Genomic DNA, 21,678 nt, shown 5'->3' on the forward strand with positions numbered 1-21,678 from the left:
GTTAATGATGGTTAAGTTGTGGACGAAGGACGTACATTATTGCATATTAGTAACATGAATTAACCGAGTAGTTAAGATTCACACATAATAGCTTAGTACGGAAATATTTATTATGGTCTAAAAATTTATATATATATAAGATATACATATAAATCCTTCAGTGGAAATGAGTTAATACTTCATAACTCATTGATATGACATACTTGTTGATTTATAATGATGTCCACGGTGATTCTTGAACTGACGGAGTTTGTGATGTTATAGGTGCTACTGATTCTGACAACGCTGATGGCACTGACTGTACTGGTGATGTTCATGGTACTGTTGGTGTTGCTGATGGTGGTACTGGTTATGCTGCTGGTGCTGTTGTTGGTGTTTGTAACCCTTGCACCATATTCTCTAAAGCCACTACTCGAGCGCGAAGCTCGTTGACTTCTTCTATTACACCGGGGTGATTGTCGGTTCGGACGAGCGGATAAATAAAATCTAGAATTTGATGTAGTATATAATCGTGACGAGATACTCTGGAAATGAGAGAGAAAATGGTGTTTCGGACCGGTTCGCCGGTAAGTGCTTCAGGTTCATCTCCAAGAGGGCAATGTGGTGGATGGAAGGGATCACCTTCTTCTTGTCTCCAGTTATTGAGGAGTCTACGAACCTATCCCCAATTCATCCAGAATAGATGATGGCTAATTGGTTGATCCATTCCGGTCACACTGCTTTCGGAGCTTGAGTGGGATTCCATATCGGAATTCGAGGGACTTGAACTAGTGACGAATTCCATTTCGTTCGATTGAATAAAGGATTTTTCGATATGAAATGATTTTTCAGCTATCGAGTGGTATTCTAATTACATAGAATATCTATATATATAGCGCAAAAGATTTTGTAGATTACGGAGGAATTTACGGGATATGTCAGGCAAAGTTTACAGTAACAGATACGCTAAGATATGGATTAGCAGATACGCTAAGATATGAATTTTGTCTATACACAAATCATGCAATCAATGCAGTAAGACGTGTCTAGACTAAGAATGATAAGCAGGCAATTTCAGACAAAAATGATAAGCAAAACTTTTGACATGCAGACACGGTCGAAGTCCAGGCTCACTAATGCATCCTAACGACTATCAGTTAGACACACTAATGCAGACCTGGTTCGCTAAGACCACCGCTCTGATACCAATTTAAAGGACCCGTTCATATACATTATGAACCATTCACAATAGTTGATTACATCGCGAGGTATTTGACCTCTATATGATACATTTTATAAACATTGCATTCGTTTTTAAAAGACAAACTTTCTTTACAATGAAAGTTGACGGCATGCACACCATTTCATAATACATCCAACTATAATTGACATAATAATAATCTTGATGAACTCAATGACTCGAATGCAACGTCTTTCAAAATATGCCATGAATGACTTCAAGTAATATCCTTAAAATGAGCTAATGCACAGCGGAAGATTTCTTTAATACCTGAGAATAAACATGCTTTAAAGTGTCAACCAAAAGGTTGGTGAGTTCATAGGTTTATCATAACAATCATTTCAATATATTAATAGACCACAAGATTTCCGTTTATAAATATATGTACACTCGCAAGTGTATAAAAGTATTCTATAAGTTGTAGGCACCCGGTAACAAGCCTTAACGTTCATGTTTTACCCTCTGAAGTACACCAGATCAGGTGTGTTTAAAATAACCTCGAAGTACTAAAGCATCCCATAGTCAGGATGGGGTTTGTCAGGCCCAATAGATCTATCTTTAGGATTCGCGCCTACCGTACATAGACAAGTAGTCTAATGTTACCAAGCTAAGGGTATATTTCTGGTTTAAACCCACGTAGAATTAGTTTTAGTACTTGTGCCTATTTCGTAAAACATTTATAAAAACAGCGCATGTATTCTCAGTCCCAAAAATATATATAAAAGGGAGCAAATGAAACTCACAATACTGTATTTTGTAGTAAAAATACATATGACGTCATTGAACAAGTGCAATGTTGGCCTTGGATTCACGAACGTATCAATATTGAGATTCAATATTGCAGAAAAAGTACGTAGACGCAACAGAGATGATAAACACTAGTTTGACTCACGAGCAATACTCCCGAACCATACTGATGTGGTAGCGGAGGGGTACGTGATAGTACTATATTTTACTACGAAATACGTTATAAATTACACAAGTTTTAATTATTTATTTACAAATGGGATATACCTAAACCTTGCTACAACACTATAGGCAGTGTACCTAATCGTAGAGTAGTATAGTTTTTAGTAAGTCCAGTTCGTTCCACAGGGAGCGGGCTTATTGCACACTATATTTTTAAACGACTATATTTGTACAAAATATATATAATAATATATAAAAGGGGGTTTACCGTTTAATGACCGGTTTGTCGATTTATATTTTAAGTGAAGCGTATAGTAAATGACGATATTTAAATAACAATATAAAATAAATAACAATAATTAAAATGACAATAAATAAAAGTACGAGAAAAAATGAAATAAAATATATTATGCTTATTTAAACTTCCGTAATCATGATGGTTGACGTGTTGATTTTAGTTTTATGCCCATGGGTTAATTGTCCTTTGTCCTGGATTATTTAATATGTCCGTCTGGTTTTTGTCCATAACAGTCCATCGGTCATAAATATAAAATGCGAGTGCCCTCGTCAAATTATTATTATACCCGAAGTTAAATATTCCAACTAATTGGGGATTCGAATTGTAACAAGGTTTTAATACTTTGTTTAATGAATACACCAGGTTATCAACTGCGTGTAAACCAAGGTTTTACTACTTTGTTAGCAATTACACCAATTACCCTTGAATGTAATTTCACCCCTGTTTTAATTATTCTAGTGGCTATTAATCCATTCCCGTGTCCGGTTAAATGAACGATTATTCGTACATATAAATACCCCGCCCATCGTGTCCGATCGAGTGTATATGGTAATTTATAGGGACGCCCAATTGTAAATCTTTATATTAACATTAACAAACTATCATTTAGTTAAACAAATATAAAGCCCATTAATAGCCCATAGTCTAATTTCCACAAGTGTCGTTCTTTTGTCCAAACCCCAATTATGGTACAAAGCCCAATTACCCAATTTTAGTAATTAGCCCAACATCATGATTACTTCGGATTAAATAAGCATAATAATAACTTAGCTACGAGACATTAATTTAAAAAGGAGAACATAGCTTACATTGATTATTTATCGCGTAGTGTTACACGGACAGAGCTCCGACTTTAAAAACCCGTAAAAATAACTTTTACATAACCCAAACTAATCTAATATAACACTAATCTATACTATATATACATATATATATTTATTTATATTATACTAGGGAGTATTATTATTATTATTATTATTTTTTTATATATTTTACATGCAGAACTCGAGAGCTTTTATAGCCAGAACTGAAATTCACTGCTCCGCGAGTCGCGGCCATTTTGGCCTTCCAGCTCCGCAAGTCGCGGAGGTTCCAAAACCAGCCCACAAGTTTAAGATCCAAGGCTGCCGACGGTTTTTATTTAAATATATATAATATATAAATAATTTTTATAATTATTTATATATTATATTATATTTATATACATAGTAGACTCGTAATTTTTTTTCCGTTGCGTCGAGCGTTGAGAGTTGGTTCATGTACCGGTTTCGAATTTTCGAACGTCCTTGCGTACGCTGAGATATTTTGTACTTTGCGTTTCGTAACTTGTACTCTTGTCATTTTTAGACGTTCCTTATCAATAAATTGAACCTTTTTAATTGTATCTTGTACTTTTGAGCTTTTTGGACCTTTGCGTCTTCAATTCGTTGTTTTCGCCTTTTGTCTTCGCACTTATTTAATATAAATGAATATTACATGAAAATGGAACAATTGCAACTGAAATCTTTACATATCGGAGGGATATTGATACTAAATATATGTTCATTTGGAGCACTATCAAATATCCCCACACTTGAACGTTGCTTGTCCTCAAGCAATACAGAACTTGAAATAAAAACATACATGAATCACTTTTTTATTCATCACATTTTGTACATCAGTGATTTTGATATAGCGGTATAAACAATGACAGTAATGATGGTTAAAGGTGGGTGTGTCATCCACAGTTGCCTTGGGTTTAGGTCAACGACACTTGCAATCAAATAGCCGATTTACTTTCGGTTTCCAAAGTAAAGTGCACATTTGAAAGGCGGTTTACAGTCCCACATGACTATGAAAATTTAGATCCGTAAGGAAATTGGATCTTTATGAAAACATTTGATCTTTTGAAAATTCAATCTAGTTTTTACCCTAGATAAGTTTTCCGGAATAACCCTTCACCGGTGTTTGCAAAATATTTTTGTGGGTTGTGTGGGTTTCAGATTTGAAAATTTTAGCTCAACACTTGTGGTTTTGTGTCACCCACTTGCTAACCTTGTATTAGGAAAGCAACACGTCCAGTATACTTGCTCTGTATATTACCTTTCGATAAACTACCGTCCGGTTGTAAAGGAAAGCGATGAACAAGAAACTGTTAAGGCAATGTTCCATGACTTGCTTTTGATTATGGTCTATAAACGTGTCGGATGCTATTACTATCCTTTGTAGGAGCAATAGTAAAGATCATCCTATGATTTTTCAGTCTGGCACAAGGTCCTGTCTCCGACCATGCTATGCAACCACCGTTCTTACGGTTGACACCCGATTTGGTTCAGGTGACCTAATGAATTCCAGGTGAATTCCTAGGATTTTACGTTCAAAGGTAATGAATGCATTGAAAATGGGTTTTCAGAAAACAAATCGGTTTTATTTTTGATCAAAATATTTTCTCGTTCAAGCTCGAGTTTAGATATCATTGAATTCCATGAGTTTGTAATTCTCAATCTTTAAGGTCAATCTCAAGGATTGAGTAATATCAGGCTTAAAAGCTGATTTTTGATCTTTAAGGAGATTATCCTTTCTGGGGATCTGATTCATTAGTCTTATCAAGCTAATTTGCACGGTGCCCCCCCATTGTACGAGATAAATCCTTCTCATGGTTAGGATAAATCTGACCACTTGGCGACCATGTTTGATGCTGAGGTCCGTGGATTTCCTGCTGATTTTAGAGATGACTTTTCTAGATTTTTCGTCAACCTACAGCTGGTCTGGACGACAACTTCATGACCTAAATCAAGAAGCGCGTGTCTTTTTCGGAAGACTTTACTTCCTTTTAATGATGGAATTGATTCATCGTGTAGATCCATCTTTTCTTTCAAATATATTACAGTAAATCGGGTAAAACAGTTAATTTAGTCCAAAACAAAAGCACCTGCAATAACTTTACAGAAACATGTGATATATAGTTTTTAATTGAATAACTTGGTACATTCTCCCCACACTTAGTTTCTTTCTTTGCCTTTTTATTCTCCTTTATTCCATTTTAAATGAATTCAATCGTTTTAGGGTGTTTCTCAATTTATGTCCTTTTCGAGGTAACGATAATTTCAGTATTAACACCTAGTTTTCATCGTTCATAAATATGTATAAACATGATTTTAAATTTATTTAGTTGAAAATTTTTCAAATTTTCACAAAATTTGGCAAATAAACCAAGTATAAACCCGAGAGAAGGCAAATAAACCAAGTATAAACCCGAGAGAATTTATAACCCTTTCCCACACTTGAGATCATGCAATGCCCTCATTTGCATGAAATTAGACTATAATTATAAATTCATGAGGGTGATTGTAGAAAAGTGATTGAAAATACCCAGTTTGTAATTACAAAGCTCGTCGAATGATAGATGGCACGCCTCATCGTTCATTCCTTCTTTTGTTATTTCACACATGTTTTTCTTCAAAAACGGTTGCTTTTCTGAACTGTTTGCTAATATTTGAAAATGTGTCTTTTACCCTAATTGTGCATTTTTATTAACGAGTTATGCACTAACCCGAACCCCTAATTTAACGTTAAGTGGGGTTAAACTTCCCCACACTTAGCTGACGACATGTGAAGTCGGTAGAATAAGTTCCACGAATTAAAATAGTGAGCCAGTTATTTACATCTCGGGTGGTATAAAATATATTAATGGGTTTAAAGTTTAGACCCACCCGATCATCACTACTTAATTCTTTTTTAAGTGTAGCTTTTAGTAAATGGATATGTCTCTTTTCTGGTTCTTGGTCAAATGGATCGATATACATCGACATACATATTTCTTTAGGGTGGATAATTCCTAACATTTCCTTCCGTTCATTCTCGGGATCAAAGGTTTCACCTCTATTACCTAATTGGGTGAAATTCGAGGTGTCATTATCTATTACAGCTCGTAGTTCATTTCCGGTGGATGACTCGTCTATTGAGAATATTGGGTTGGAAGGTTGTGGAATGGTGAAGTTTGTCACCCTTACTTCTTCTTTATCCATTGATGGATCGATGATTTCTTCGGTAGAGGCTAATGTGTCGATATGTTGTGAAATGAGTAAGGCTGAATAAAAAGTATCATCGGGGTAGTTGGTGATTTCGGAGCTCTCGAATTCATCAAAATTCGATGATATGGGATTTTTTTGAACATGTCTCCTCAGATCAACAGGTGTGTAATTTGATAGAGTTTCAGCTTGCCGGTTTACAAACTCTCTCATTTGTTCATTTTGAGCATCGAGTTCTTCGAGTTTGATTTTTATAATGTTTAAAGAATTTTCGGACACGTAATTTTCCTCGTCTTCTGGTTGTTGACTTTGGATATATTCTTGAGAATAATCCCAATTTGAATTGTGTTCTTCGTAATCGTTCCATTCAGGTTCCGTGGGTGCGTAATTTTCCATAGGAACGTAATAGTAACATTCCCATGTTGAGTGATAATCTCCACAGATTTCACAACCAGTTATTGTTTCGTCGTTCGCGATCCAAGATTGACCGAATGAATTGTTATCAACACTCGTTTGAGGGTATTGATTTAATTGATTTTGGAGTTCAAAAAGAGTTTCCAAGGCCCTGTTTTCAAAATTTTCCATTTTATTGCGACGGACAAATTTTTAGCTACAATGTGGTGCGTTCACTAATTATCCTATTAGTTATAAAAATAGAAAAACTTATATAAGTTGTCCAATTAATAGACTTTTCTGCTTTTGCCCACGTTTCGAATAGCCAAAAGATGTAGCAGGGAGCCAGGCACCTTTAAATCGGAAAAGCCACAACTCAGCCACTAACAAATCCAACTATTACTACGAAGCAGAAAAATGTCAACGTCCATTAATTTAACCGCTTAAATAATTTTTCTTTTCGTTTGAGATATTAGATAAGAAATAGAGAAAATTTTTAAGTCCTAAAAACTAAAGCGTCGAGAAATAAGAAAGAAAAAGAATGCGCGTCGAAAAACGTTGAAAAATAAAAATAAGAAAATAGCGCGTCGTAACTAAAAAAAAAGAATTAAAAACTAAGAATTAAAAGTTGCGTCTAAAAATATTAAAGCTTAAAAGAAAAACTATATCACAAATGGTAATAACTTAAAAAGGTACTAAAATATAAAAACGGCGTCGCAAAATTCTAAAGCACCTAAATCTTAGTCTAAAGAAAAAGCACTTAAGGGATTTTACGGCAAAGCCTAAAAATCTAGAAATAAAAATAACTACGGCAAAAACTATATCTTAAAACTAAATTCGAGCGAAAAATACAAAAATTACGCTAAAACAAATAAAAAGGTACAAAATATAAAATTAATCTTAAAGTTGTAAAAAGTACAATTTTTATAAAAATACTATTTTTATATTATTTATTTTATAAAACTATTAAGTTTATAAATTAATTAAACTAAATTAACTAAAAATATAAAATAATAAATAAACTAAACTAAATTATATAAAAATATAACCCTAATTAGGGTTTAATTTAAATAATAATAATAAAAACCCGTAATTAATGCGAATTCTGTGTGACCTGTCTGGGCGGCTCCGCGAGTCGCGAGGTTCCCAGTTCAAAACCTCCGCGAGTCGCGGGGGTTCAAAATTCAAACGTGACAGGTCAGTTTTACAGGTTCAACGTATTTATTTTATTTTTATTTTATTTATTTTTCTGTTTTGTATTTTTACAAAATATTTTTATATAGTAAATAAACACTTATATTTAAAAAAAAACCAAAATAGAAATGAAAATATTTTATAAAAACAGATTTATATATATATATATATATATATATATATATATATATATATATATATATATTTTTTTTTTCGGTGTTTAAATTTTTTTTTTTTTTAAAAATTATATTGTTTTTCTAAAAATAAAATATAAATATACAAAAATAAATTAAAAATATAAAGTTTCGCCGACTCCCCGGCAGCGGCGCCAAAAACTTGATGTGGTAGCGGAGGGGTACGTGATAGTACTATATTTTACTACGAAATACGTTATAAATTACACAAGTTTTAATTATTTATTTACAAATGGGATATACCTAAACCTTGCTACAACACTATAGGCAGTGTACCTAATCGTAGAGTAGTATAGTTTTTAGTAAGTCCAGTTCGTTCCACAGGGAGCGGGCTTATTGCACACTATATTTTTAAACGACTATATTTGTACAAAATATATATAATAATATATAAAAGGGGGTTTACCGTTTAATGACCGGTTTGTCGATTTATATTTTAAGTGAAGCGTATAGTAAATGACGATATTTAAATAACAATATAAAATAAATAACAATAATTAAAATGACAATAAATAAAAGTACGAGAAAAAATGAAATAAAATATATTATGCTTATTTAAACTTCCGTAATCATGATGGTTGACGTGTTGATTTTAGTTTTATGCCCATGGGTTAATTGTCCTTTGTCCTGGATTATTTAATATGTCCGTCTGGTTTTTGTCCATAACAGTCCATCGGTCATAAATATAAAATGCGAGTGCCCTCGTCAAATTATTATTATACCCGAAGTTAAATATTCCAACTAATTGGGGATTCGAATTGTAACAAGGTTTTAATACTTTGTTTAATGAATACACCAGGTTATCAACTGCGTGTAAACCAAGGTTTTACTACTTTGTTAGCAATTACACCAATTACCCTTGAATGTAATTTCACCCCTGTTTTAATTATTCTAGTGGCTATTAATCCATTCCCGTGTCCGGTTAAATGAACGATTATTCGTACATATAAATACCCCGCCCATCGTGTCCGATCGAGTGTATATGGTAATTTATAGGGACGCCCAATTGTAAATCTTTATATTAACATTAACAAACTATCATTTAGTTAAACAAATATAAAGCCCATTAATAGCCCATAGTCTAATTTCCACAAGTGTCGTTCTTTTGTCCAAACCCCAATTATGGTACAAAGCCCAATTACCCAATTTTAGTAATTAGCCCAACATCATGATTACTTCGGATTAAATAAGCATAATAATAACTTAGCTACGAGACATTAATTTAAAAAGGAGAACATAGCTTACATTGATTATTTATCGCGTAGTGTTACACGGACAGAGCTCCGACTTTAAAAACCCGTAAAAATAACTTTTACATAACCCAAACTAATCTAATATAATACTAATCTATACTATATATACATATATATATTTATTTATATTATACTAGGGAGTATTATTATTATTATTATTATTTTTTTATATATTTTACATGCAGAACTCGAGAGCTTTTATAGCCAGAACTGAAATTCACTGCTCCGCGAGTCGCGGCCATTTTGGCCTTCCAGCTCCGCAAGTCGCGGAGGTTCCAAAACCAGCCCACAAGTTTAAGATCCAAGGCTGCCGACGGTTTTTATTTAAATATATATAATATATAAATAATTTTTATAATTATTTATATATTATATTATATTTATATACATAGTAGACTCGTAATTTTTTTTCCGTTGCGTCGAGCGTTGAGAGTTGGTTCATGTACCGGTTTCGAATTTTCGAACGTCCTTGCGTACGCTGAGATATTTTGTACTTTGCGTTTCGTAACTTGTACTCTTGTCATTTTTAGACGTTCCTTATCAATAAATTGAACCTTTTTAATTGTATCTTGTACTTTTGAGCTTTTTGGACCTTTGCGTCTTCAATTCGTTGTTTTCGCCTTTTGTCTTCGCACTTATTTAATATAAATGAATATTACATGAAAATGGAACAATTGCAACTGAAATCTTTACATATCGGAGGGATATTGATACTAAATATATGTTCATTTGGAGCACTATCACATACCCATAACCTCCATAGCTTTAACCCATAATTTCCTTAGCTCTATCCCGCTCGAAAAACAATTTCGAAATCACTCGGACAGCACTCCGTCGTAATATTTTGTGTATACTGATAATTTCTTGAAATAATACGGAGTAAATATATATATGTAAATCGATTGAGAGAGTTTAGAGAAAATATTTTCAAGTTTCTATCAAATAATGAAACCTATTGAATTCTATTTATAATAGATTTTTGAATTATTAAAGTGAATTATTAAAGTATGAATTATTAAAGTGAATTATTAAAATATGAATTATTAAAGTGAATTATTAAAGTATGAATTATTAAAGTGAATTATTAAAGTGAATTATTAAAGTGTGAATTATTAAAGTGAATTATTAAAGTATGAATTATTAAAGTGAATTATTAAAGAATGAATTATTAAAGTGAATTATTAAAGTATGAATTATTAAAGTTAAGGTAAAGTAAAAATAAAGTAAAGGTAAAGTTAAAGTATAGTAAAAGTATAAAAACTATGTATGTATAATACGCGTATAAATATATATAATATTAATTTAAATCGTTATATATATTTAATGAAATAAAATATAAATATCGTTATATTTATTATACTGGTTAAGTAATGAGTTGTCAAAAGTGATTCTAGATATTTATAAAAGTTATATACGTTTTAATAATAAAGTTCTTTTTAAACTGAAAACATTTTTGTACGTTTGAAAATAGATTAATAGAATATTATGGAAACCAATTCTCCACTAGCTTTTGTCTAACTTTCGTAAATGACACTTTTTATTTTTATTTATAAATAGCTTTACAAATTATTCCGAATATCGTTAAGATGAATAGATTTTCTCAAATCATAGTGGACCTCTCAACAGAGACTTGTAATCATAATTCAATGTTTCTGATAATTCAATCATTTAATATATTTTTTTTAATTTCGTCGATAATCATATTGAAACAAATACGTTCATATAAAGCATTATACGTTTAAATACTTTGTTGACATTTTCAATTTATAACATATACACATATACATACATATTCATATATGTTCATTTAATGGTTCGTGAATCATTGGAATTTGGTCGAGGTTTAAATGAATGTATAAACATAGTTTAAAATCCTTGAGATTTAACTTAACAAACATTGCTTATCGTGTCAGAATAATATAAAGATAAAGTTTAAATTTAGTCGGAAATTTCCGGGTCGTCACATAAAGTGAACATCCAACCTCAAGAATACATGTAGTTTTATAAATGTTTTACGAAATAGACACAAGTAAATGAAACTACAATATATGGGTGAATGATCGAAGCCGAATACGCCCCTTTTGCTTGGTAACCTAAGAATTAGTAAACCGATCTACTAATTGACGCGAATCCTAAAGATAGATCTATTGGGCCTAACGAACCCCATCCAAAGTGCCGGATGCTTTAGTACTTCGATGTTGTTTTTATCTTGTCCGAAGGATTTCCCGGAATGATAGGGGATATTCTTATATGCATCTTGTTAATGTCGGTTACCAGGTGTTCATCATATGAATGATTTTTATCTCTATGTATGGGATGTATATTGAAATATGAAATCTTGTGGTCTATTATTATGATTTGATAATATATAGGTTAAACCTATAACTCACCAACATTTTTGTTGACTTTTTAAGCATGTTTATTCTCAGATGATTATTAAGAGCTTCCGCTGTTGCATACTAAAATAAGGACAAGATTTGGAGTCCATGCTTGTATGATATTATGTAAAAACTGCATTCAAGAAACTTATTTTTGAAGTAATATATTCTTATTGTAAACCATTATGTAATGGTCGTGTGTAAATGGTATATTTTAGATTATCATTATTTGATAATCTACGTAATGCTTTTTAAACCTTTATAGATAAAATAAAGGTTATGGTTGTTTTAAAAATGAATGCAGTCTTTGAAAAACGTCTCATATAGAGGTTAAAACCTCGCGATAAAATCAATTAATATGGAACGTTTATAATCAATATGAACGGGACATTTCAGTAGACGCACACTATCGTATGTTAAACATTTGACGTTGGTTATGACGTCACCTTTTCTTATGAAAACAAACCTATTTTAAAACAGCATATAGTGTTTGACCTTGTAATCATCCTATTGTTGATGATCCGTACACGTTAATTTTGTACGGGGCATCACATTTGGTATCAGAGCATTGGTTGTAGGGAATTAGGTTGCATTAGTGAGTCTAGACCGAACCGAGTAGGATTCACTAATAGGACTAATCTACAATTTGCTAGTTTACTTGTTTCTGCAGAACTTGCTGCATGCTGCTGCTTACTTTTACTGCTATATGTCGTATACTACTACTTCTTTTCACTACTTCATGCTACTATCTGCTTTCAATTGCATGATACTTCTGTAGGATTTGCTATTATTGCCATGCTACTTACTGCTATAGATGATCTAGACTGTCGTAATTACATTGCCTAATACGTGCTTGCTACATGACTTACTGACATGGAAAAAGTTAATTTTCCTTGTTCAGATGTCGGATATCTCGCCCATCATCATTGACTTGGACAGTGACTCAGATTCATCTGCCGCCTCGCCTGCTATTACCGCCGACTCACATATCCCGTCATCACTACCCTCCAGTGACTCTGGCGATTCATCCTCTGGGGACAGTAGCCACGCACCTGACCTGATGATCATCTCCGATGGAGACGAGGAGCCAGAGGAGATTCCAGCTCCACCTAACCCAGGACTCCCGGAGCCACAGCACCATTCCGGTGGTGCTGTGATTCCTGGGGAAAATGGGGACGGTCCTTTCCGCAATGAGCATGGACATTGGGCTAGACGCCTTCCTGATGGACGTGTCGTGCCAATCCCGCCTGGCAGATACCGACTTATGACTACCGGTCAGGAACATCCACCTTCAGATGATTCAGACGACTCATCATCCGATGACTTCAGCGAGGATGATTCCGACGAGGATTTCGACGAGGACCCTGAGGAGACGCCCGTGCAGCCACCCTCTACCCAGCCAAAGAAGCGGTATCGTTTCGATGGTACTGTTATTCCAGGGGTTAACGGAGGTAGACCATTCGTGGACGCACGCGGACAGTTGGTTAGGGTTACCGCCCGTAAGCGGATTGTGCCTTACCCTGCCGATCCATTCGTGCGTAAGGCTTCCCGTTACGCACCGTCTACTTCTTGTGCTGGACGGTCTGCACCACCAGCTCCACCAGCATCATCTACACCACCAGCTCCACTTGTACCGTCTGCACCACCAGCTCCACCAGCATCACCTGCACCACCAGCTCCACCTGTACCATCTGCACCGCCTGCCCCACCAGCATCTCCCGTCGTCGAGGAACTGACGAGGGAAGTGCATATCCTCCGTGCTCAGGTAACTGAGCTCGAGGACCAGGTGTCCCACATGATGGACATCCTTTACCCACCGTCACCATAGGGCTATTGTATTAGATTTCATTATGTAATCCCGTATGTAGTTTCATGTTTTACTCATGTACTGTACGAACCGTATGCGGATGTATGCAACTTTCTTATTTATTGAATGGAACTTGGTGTTGTTTAATTTTTGTACGGTGTTCTATTTACGTTACTATATGATGATTTTGTGGCACCTGTATATAGTTGCAATACTTGATTAACATGCAATGTGTTGATTCCATGTTGGTTAACATATACCGTCTTACTATTTATTGAATGCTAGATTTTGACTTAAGTCGAAATTTCTGTTTCGAAGATCAATGGAAAACCAAAGATCAACGCCCACAGCAGCACAGATTGAGGAGATGATAACTGAACGAATAGCCGTTGCAATTGTGAATGTCAACCCCCAAGCTCCACCTGTTAACCAGTGCAATCATAACGGGTGTACCTATAAGGAATTTCAAAGCTGCAAGCCCCACAATTTCAGTGGTACTGAGGGGCCGGTTGGACTGACGAGGTGGTTTAAGAAATTGGAAGCTATGTTCCGTGTGAGTAACTGCTCAGAAATGAACAAAACTAAGTATGCCTCCTGTACACTGTCGGACAGCGCTTTAACCTGGTGGAACACACTTGCTCAGGCTAAGGGTATTGACGAGGCTTACGCTACACCGTTGGAGGAATTTAAGGGGGCTATGATCGTGGAGTACTGCCCCAGAACGGAGATTCAGAAAATGGAAGCTGAGTTTTGGGAGTTGAAGGTTGTGGGAACCGATCTTGACGGTTATAACCGAAGGTACTTGGAACTAGCTTTGATGTGTTCCACGATGGTTACCCCGGAATTTAAGCGAATGGAACGGTATTTGTGGGGACTTCCCAAGTCCATTCAGGGAAATGTCACCTCTTCAAAACCAGCTGATGTCCCGGAAGCTATGCGCATGGCGCACACCCTGATGAACCAAAATACCAGCAAAGAACCAGAAATGGGGAAATCCGAATTGGGAGCTGGTAATGAGAAACATAAGTGGGACAGCAATAAGGGAAGAGTCTTTGATCAAAACCCAGCTAAGAGGCATGAAAGTTTCAATGGAAAACAATGACGGGAGGAACCTGAACCCTAACCCTAGCTCAAACCCTAACTACAACGGTAGTCTCCCGCAGTGCAAGAGATGCTACAAGCATCATACCGGGTACTGCAACGTGGTCTATGAAAAGTGTAAAAGGACTGGACATATTGGCAAAGACTGCAAGATCACTACCCCAACTGTGAAGATAAACCCTACTGGGCCAAGGAAGTGCTATGAGTGTGGACAACAGGGCCACTTCAGGAATGAATGTCCCAACAAGAGAAAGGACGGCGGGCCAGCGTGTGGAAGAGCTTTCAACGTAAACGCAAGGGATGCCCGTGAGAACCCCGACTTGGTTACAGGTTTATTCACTATCAACAATCTATTAGCTTCTGTCCTATTTGATACTGGTGCCGATAGGAGTTATGTATGTAGACACTTTTGCTCTAAGATAAATTGGTCGTTAGTTCTTTTAAAGGAGAGTATGCTTGTTGAGGTAGCCAATGAAAAACTTGAGAAAGTTGACCAAATTAGCCGAGGAGGTATTATCAACATAGCTGGTGTGGATTTCGAGATTGACTTGATACCCATCAAATTGGGAAGTTTTAATGTGATTGTCGGTATGGACTGGTTGACCAAGGTAAGGGCCGACAATATCTGTGGAGATAAAGCTATTCGTATACCACACGGAGATGGTGAGCCACTGATTATTTACGGAGAGAGATGTAACTCGAAGCTGAACCTCATTAGTTGCATGAAAGCACAAAAGATCATGAAGAAAGGACATCTTGTTGTTTTAGCACATGTGAAAACATTAGAAACCGAGGTAAAAAGCGTGGATGATGTACGAATTGTGAACGAATTTCCCGATGTCTTTTTGGAAAATTGCCTGGATTACCGCCAACGAGAGCAGTAGAGTTTCAGATTGATTTAGTGCCAGGAGCTGCACCTGTAGCTCGCGCACCTTATCGACTCGCACCTTCCGAAATGCATGAGTTGCAGAGTCAACTACAAGAACTGCTAGATCGTGGATTTATCCAACCAAGTTCATCGCCTTGGGGCGCACCTGTTTTATTTGTGAAGAAGAAGGACGGATCTTTCCACATGTGTATCGATTATCGTGAGCTGAACAAGTTGACGATCGAGAATCGGTATCCCCTTCCCAGAATTGACGATCTTTTCGATCAGCTGCAAGGATCAAGCGTTTACTCTAAGATCGATTTGCGATCTGATTATCACCAGTTGAGGGTGAAGGAGAGTGATGTAATGAAAACTTCATTCAGAACCCGTTATGGTCATTATGAGTTTCTCGTGATGCCATTTGGTTTAACCAACGCACCTACCGTGTTTATGGATCTCATGAATCGTGTATGCAAGCCGTACTTGGATAAGTTCGTTATCGTCTTCATAGATTATATCCTCATCTACTCCGAAAGCGAAGAAGAACATGAGCAACATCTTTGACTAGTGCTTGAACTCTTGAGACAAGAGCAACTTTATGCCAAATTCTCCAAGTGTGAGTTTTGGTTGAAGGAAGTCCAATTCCTGGGTCATATTGTGAGCAATCAAGGTATCAAGGTAGATCCCACAAAGATCGAAGCAATCAGCAAGTGGGAAACCCCCACTACTCCGACTCATATCCGCCAATTTTTAGGTCTCGCTGGTTACTACCGAAGATTTATTGAAGGTTTCTCTCTGATTGCGCGTCCTTTGACCGCGCTGACTCACAAAGGGAAAAAGTTCGTTTGGGAAACCGAACAAGAATCAGCATTTCAAACCTTGAAGCAGAAATTGACCACCGCGCCTATCTTATCACTTCCTGAAGGCAGTGACGATTTCGTCGTATATTGTGATGCCTCGAAAAATGGTTTTGGTTGCGTATTGATGCAAAGAACGAAGGTCATTGCTTATGCTTCTCGTCAACTGAAGATTCACGAGCGAAACTACACTACTCACGATCTCGAACTTGGAGCCGTTGTTTTTGCGCTCAAATTGTGGAGACACTATCTTTATGGAACTAAAAGTACTATCTTCACCGACCACAAAAGCCTCCAACACATATTCGATCAGAAACAACTGAACATGAGACAGCGATGATAGATCGAGACGCTGAACGAATATGATTGTGAACTTCATTACCATCCTGGCAAGGCCAATGTTGTAGCCGACGCTTTGAGCCGAAAGGAGAGGATGGCACCTCTTCGTGTTCGGGCCTTGAACATCACCATACACTCAAATCTCAATAACCAAATCCGAGTAGCCCAAGATGAGGCTCTTAAGGAGGAGAATATTTCTCATGAACACTTGAACATTCTCGTCTCTCGATTCGAGGTTAAGGAGACTGGACTCCGATACTTCACCGTAAGAATTTGGGTGCCTAATTATGGGGATTTGCAAAGCCTCATTCTAGACGACGCCCACAAGTCAAGATATTCGATTCATCCAGGAGCCGATAAAATGTACCACGATCTCAAGGAACGGTATTGGTGGCCAAATCTTAAGAAGGATGTTGAAACTTATGTTGGAAAGTGTTTGACTTGCTCGAAAGTTAAGGCCGAACATCAAAGGCCATTTGGGTTACTTCAGCAACCAGAAATCCCGCAATGGAAGTGGGAAAGGATAACGATGGACTTCATCACGAAACTACCAAAGACGGTGGGCGGATACGATACCATATGGGTTATCGTTGACCGTCTTACCAAATCTGCACACTTCTTAGCCATGAAAGAAACGGATACGATGGAAAAACTCGCTCAACTATACATAAAGGAAATTGTATCTCGTCATGGTGTACCCTTATCGATTATTTCAGACTGAGATGCCCTTTTGCTTCCAGATTTTGGCATTCTTTACAAGAAGCCTTGGGGACTCATCTCGACATGAGTACTGCGTATCACCCACAGACCGATGGACAAAGCGAACGCACAATTCAGACTTTGGAGGACATGTTGCGTCCTTGTGTTATTGATTTTGGAAAGGCTTAGGAAAGACATTTACCGCTAGCCAAATTTTCTTACAACAACAGCAATCATTCGAGTATTAATGCTGCACCTTTCGAAGCGTTGTATTGCTGTAAATGCTGTTCTCCTATTTTTTGGGCCGAAGTAGGCGAAAAGTAAATCACCGGACCCGAGTTAGTCCATGAAACAACTGAGAAGATTGTCCAAATTCAAGCGAGACTCAAGACGGCCCGTGATCGCCAAAAGAGTTATGCCAACCTTAAACGTAAAGACCTCGAATTCAACGTGGGTGACCATGTAATGTTGAAGGTCGCACCTTGGAAAGGTGTGATCCGTTTTGGAAAGCGTGGGAAGCTCAACCCGCGATACATTGGTCCTTTCGAAATCTTGGAGCGTGTTGGACCCGTTGCTTACCGTTTGGATATTCCGACTCAATTGAGCTCAGTTCATCCTACCTTCCACGTATCGAATTTGAAGAAGTGTCTTGCTGAACTGGAACTTGTCATACCACTGGAAGAACTTACGATTGATGATAAACTCCACTTCGTGGAAGAACCTGTCGAAATTATGGACCGTGAGGTCAAAACTTTGAAATGCAACAAGATTCCGATCGTCCGAGTCCGATGGAATGCCAAACGAGGACCCGAGTTTACCTGGGAACGAGAGGATCAAATAATGCAGAAGTATCCTCACCTTTTCCCAACTCCTCCATTTACCTCAGCTTAAAATTTCGAGACGAAATTTTCTTTAACAGGTGGGTAATGTAACGACCCTGGATTTTCTGACTTATATTTATTAATATTTATTATTAATACTTGCGTGTTAATAAATGTATTCTTATACATTTTAGTTGTTACCGTATTTGACTTTCCATGTCCTGACTTGTCTTTGTGACACACGCTTTTCACGAATAATATTTCGAATATTATTTACGTTCATGATTAATTATTATTAATCATTTTTATTAACTAATGTATGTAGTTAATTACTTGGGCTTTTATTAATTTGTTTCTTACTTATACTTGGGCTTATATTATTGGACTTGGAAGCCCACCCTACACCACTTAATGGACTACTAGTAAGCCCACTATTATGCTAATGATACATTAAGCTTAAGCAAGGTTAATTAAGTTAAATGAGGAGACAAATGTTTCAAGCATGCATGACCTCTTTCCCATGTATTTGACTTATACACCTTCTTAGCCAACAACACTCTCCCACACTTGAAAGTTGAGTTTTGACTTCCCTCTTTGATCCCTTAAACCATCGGCCTTGTTGGTAGGGAGGGAGAGTTCAATTTTTTTTTTGTTACTTATAAGCTAGTATTACCTCATTCCACACACATACCTTTCATACACTACTTCTTTCTCTTATCTTTTCTCTTAAAATTATAAGTAATATGTTTTATTTTTCTTCTTCTTTTTCCTTTGAAACCGAAATCTATCATCATCATCCTTACTTGATTGTTGTTTGTTGTTAAAGATCAAGCTTCCTAGTTTGTATCTTCATGTAATCTTGCTTATTCCATCCTTTGTTTGATGAGAAGTCAAGAACAAGAATCTAAGCTTGTTAGCTTATGGTTCTACACTTGATGTATTATAATGATCTAAAGTTCATAAGCTTTAAGATCTTACTTGTGTTCATATTTTGTAAACTTAAGGTTTATTTTCTTAAGATCCAAGCTTTGGCTTGAATCTTCTTAAGTATGAAACAAACATGAACTTATTAATTGTAATTTTAGTTTATTTCTTTCTTTTGTAAGTATTTCAATTAGTGATTTATTTAATTTTGGTCAAGTATTACTAGTTAAACTTGATCTCATTTTTCTTGAAACTAAAGTATAAACTTTGTAAGTTCAAGAACATGAAAGTTTAACTTTCTAGTTATAACTTCATACACTTATGTTGGATCTAAGTTTCTATAGCTTACGGTCTTCCAATTTTGTTGTAAACAAAAGCTTATAAGCTTAAATACATTCTACAAGATAAAAATCTAAGTTTCATAACTTATGGTTTTATTAAAGTGAAGATCCAAGTTCCATAACTTAGGGTTTAACTTAAGAACACTAGATCTAGACTTCTTAGTCTAGGATCTTTAAGATCTAACTAAGATCTAAGTTCTACAACTTAAGATGTTGTTTATTTAGTTTACATTCAAGTTTAAGATCTTTAAGATTTAACTAAGGCACAATTTTAAGATGACACCCGCTGAGTTCGAACTCACGACGTTCTTATCTCGTGAACCAGGATACCTCGGAGTATTAGTGCTCTGTTAACGCAAGTGGTACAAACCTTTACAAACTAATGATCATTCAAGTGTATTATAGTACATCAAAAATCTGAAAATGGGGATCAGGATTCATCCCTCATTGCTCTTGTTTGAAATGGCAAAAATTTCAATAAAGTGAACAATCTATATGTCAAAAACTACCACCATAAAGTGAACATACCAAAAAATATTTATCGACCTGTCGGAAAAGTGATGGTAATGTTGTTGTATGAGTCTTGTGTGTGTACGTCAGTTGAGCTCCCACTTCTAGCTTCTATGTAAAAACCAGGATGGTTTGGTTCTGGTAATTGACCATCACTAGTTAGCATCATAACCACGGTAGACATGTTTGGTCTGTCTTCAGGGTTGTTTTGAACACATAATAAGCCCACATGGATCGATTGCAACACTTGTAGTGTATCATTTAATTCGATTAAAGATGTGTCAGCCAATTCAGAGTGTTTTCCTTCTTTGTAGAGGTTCCAAGCCTGAATAAGAACTAGTAGACATATGTCATATGTCATATGCTATTACATTTGAACTAACTTTACACACAAAATTGTAGTATTGAGTCATCTTACATCTGCGAGAAAATTGTGTTTGTTTTGGGCCCCCGACACAATCTCTAACATCAAAACACCGAAGCTGAATACACCTGATTTCACTGAGAATATTCCTGGTCCTGCATACTCTGGGGACATGTATCCACTGTATAAAAGAGTAGGTCATGTTAAAAAAATTACACTTTTACTTCAAAATTGTTATAATTGAGTGTGTTTGGAAGCAATTAGTTGGTAGCTTGAGTTGGGGCTTATATTGTAGACTCAAAGTTGGACTTACTGTTTACGTAAAATGACATATAAAAAAAATTAATTAAGTGAAACATAATAATATAAAGGGTAATGATGTAAATTCATACGTCATAAGCTCCTAGGTTATTTTCGGAAACTACTTCAATTAGCTTATTTTTTGCAGTTTATTTTTTTCATAAGCTCTTGAAAGCTCCTACCAAGCTATTAACCCGAGCTTATGAAAACATAAGCATCCATAAGCTACTAAAATTTTGTGAGTCAAACACACCCAGAACCAAATTTTTTGAATTCGAACGAACTAGAACTTAAAATAAAAAATATGTGAAGATTATGATCTTACTAGGTCCCAACCACTCTTCTAGTCTTTGCTACAGTGTCATTTCCGCCAAAGCTTCTTTCAAGGCCAAAATCTGATATTTTGGGTTCATATAGTGATCAAGCAAAATGTTTGCTGCTTTGAGATCTCTATGAATGATCCTTAATCGAGAATCTTGATGAAGATAAAAGTAGCCCTCGAGCAATACCGTTGATGATATTGCTTCGTTTTGACCAGTCAAGTGTTTTTCTTTTTTGTTCATCTACCAAAAGGAGGAGTCATTTCATTAGTAGGTTTCGTTAAATGATATATAGGATGAATGTGTCTTTATACATATTATGATATATAACTTACCAAAAAGATAAAAGTCGAGGCCTTTGTTAGGCATGTACTCATAAACCAACATCTTTTCATGACTTTCGAAACAATATCCAAGGATTTTGACGAGGTTTCGATGTTGAAGCGTAGAAATGAAAATAACCTCAATCTCGAACTCTTCAACTCCTTGGGAGGAACTTAAAGAAAGCCGCTTAACTACAATTTCTTGTCCATCTGCAAGGGAACCTGTGATGATCGCTCCTAATCCATATGGACGAAC

General features: G+C 35.9%; 1 protein-coding gene across 1 annotated transcript in view; it reads right to left on the reverse strand.

Moving 5' to 3' along the window:
- Positions 1–21,678, reverse strand: part of LOC139887596 (G-type lectin S-receptor-like serine/threonine-protein kinase At4g27290) — a 134,691-nt gene that overhangs the window by 67,568 nt on the left and 45,445 nt on the right. The window contains exons 2-5 of the mRNA XM_071870672.1: positions 21,137–21,342; positions 20,534–20,660; positions 20,152–20,440; positions 13,408–13,485 (exon numbers count right to left, since the gene is read on the reverse strand). Of these exons, the coding sequence (XP_071726773.1) occupies positions 13,408–13,485; positions 20,152–20,440; positions 20,534–20,660; positions 21,137–21,342 (700 nt within the window). The remainder of the gene's footprint in view (positions 1–13,407; positions 13,486–20,151; positions 20,441–20,533; positions 20,661–21,136; positions 21,343–21,678) is intronic.

The sequence above is a fragment of the Rutidosis leptorrhynchoides genome, chromosome 2 (assembly GCF_046630445.1).
Source record: "Rutidosis leptorrhynchoides isolate AG116_Rl617_1_P2 chromosome 2, CSIRO_AGI_Rlap_v1, whole genome shotgun sequence".
NCBI lineage: Eukaryota > Viridiplantae > Streptophyta > Magnoliopsida > Asterales > Asteraceae > Rutidosis > Rutidosis leptorrhynchoides.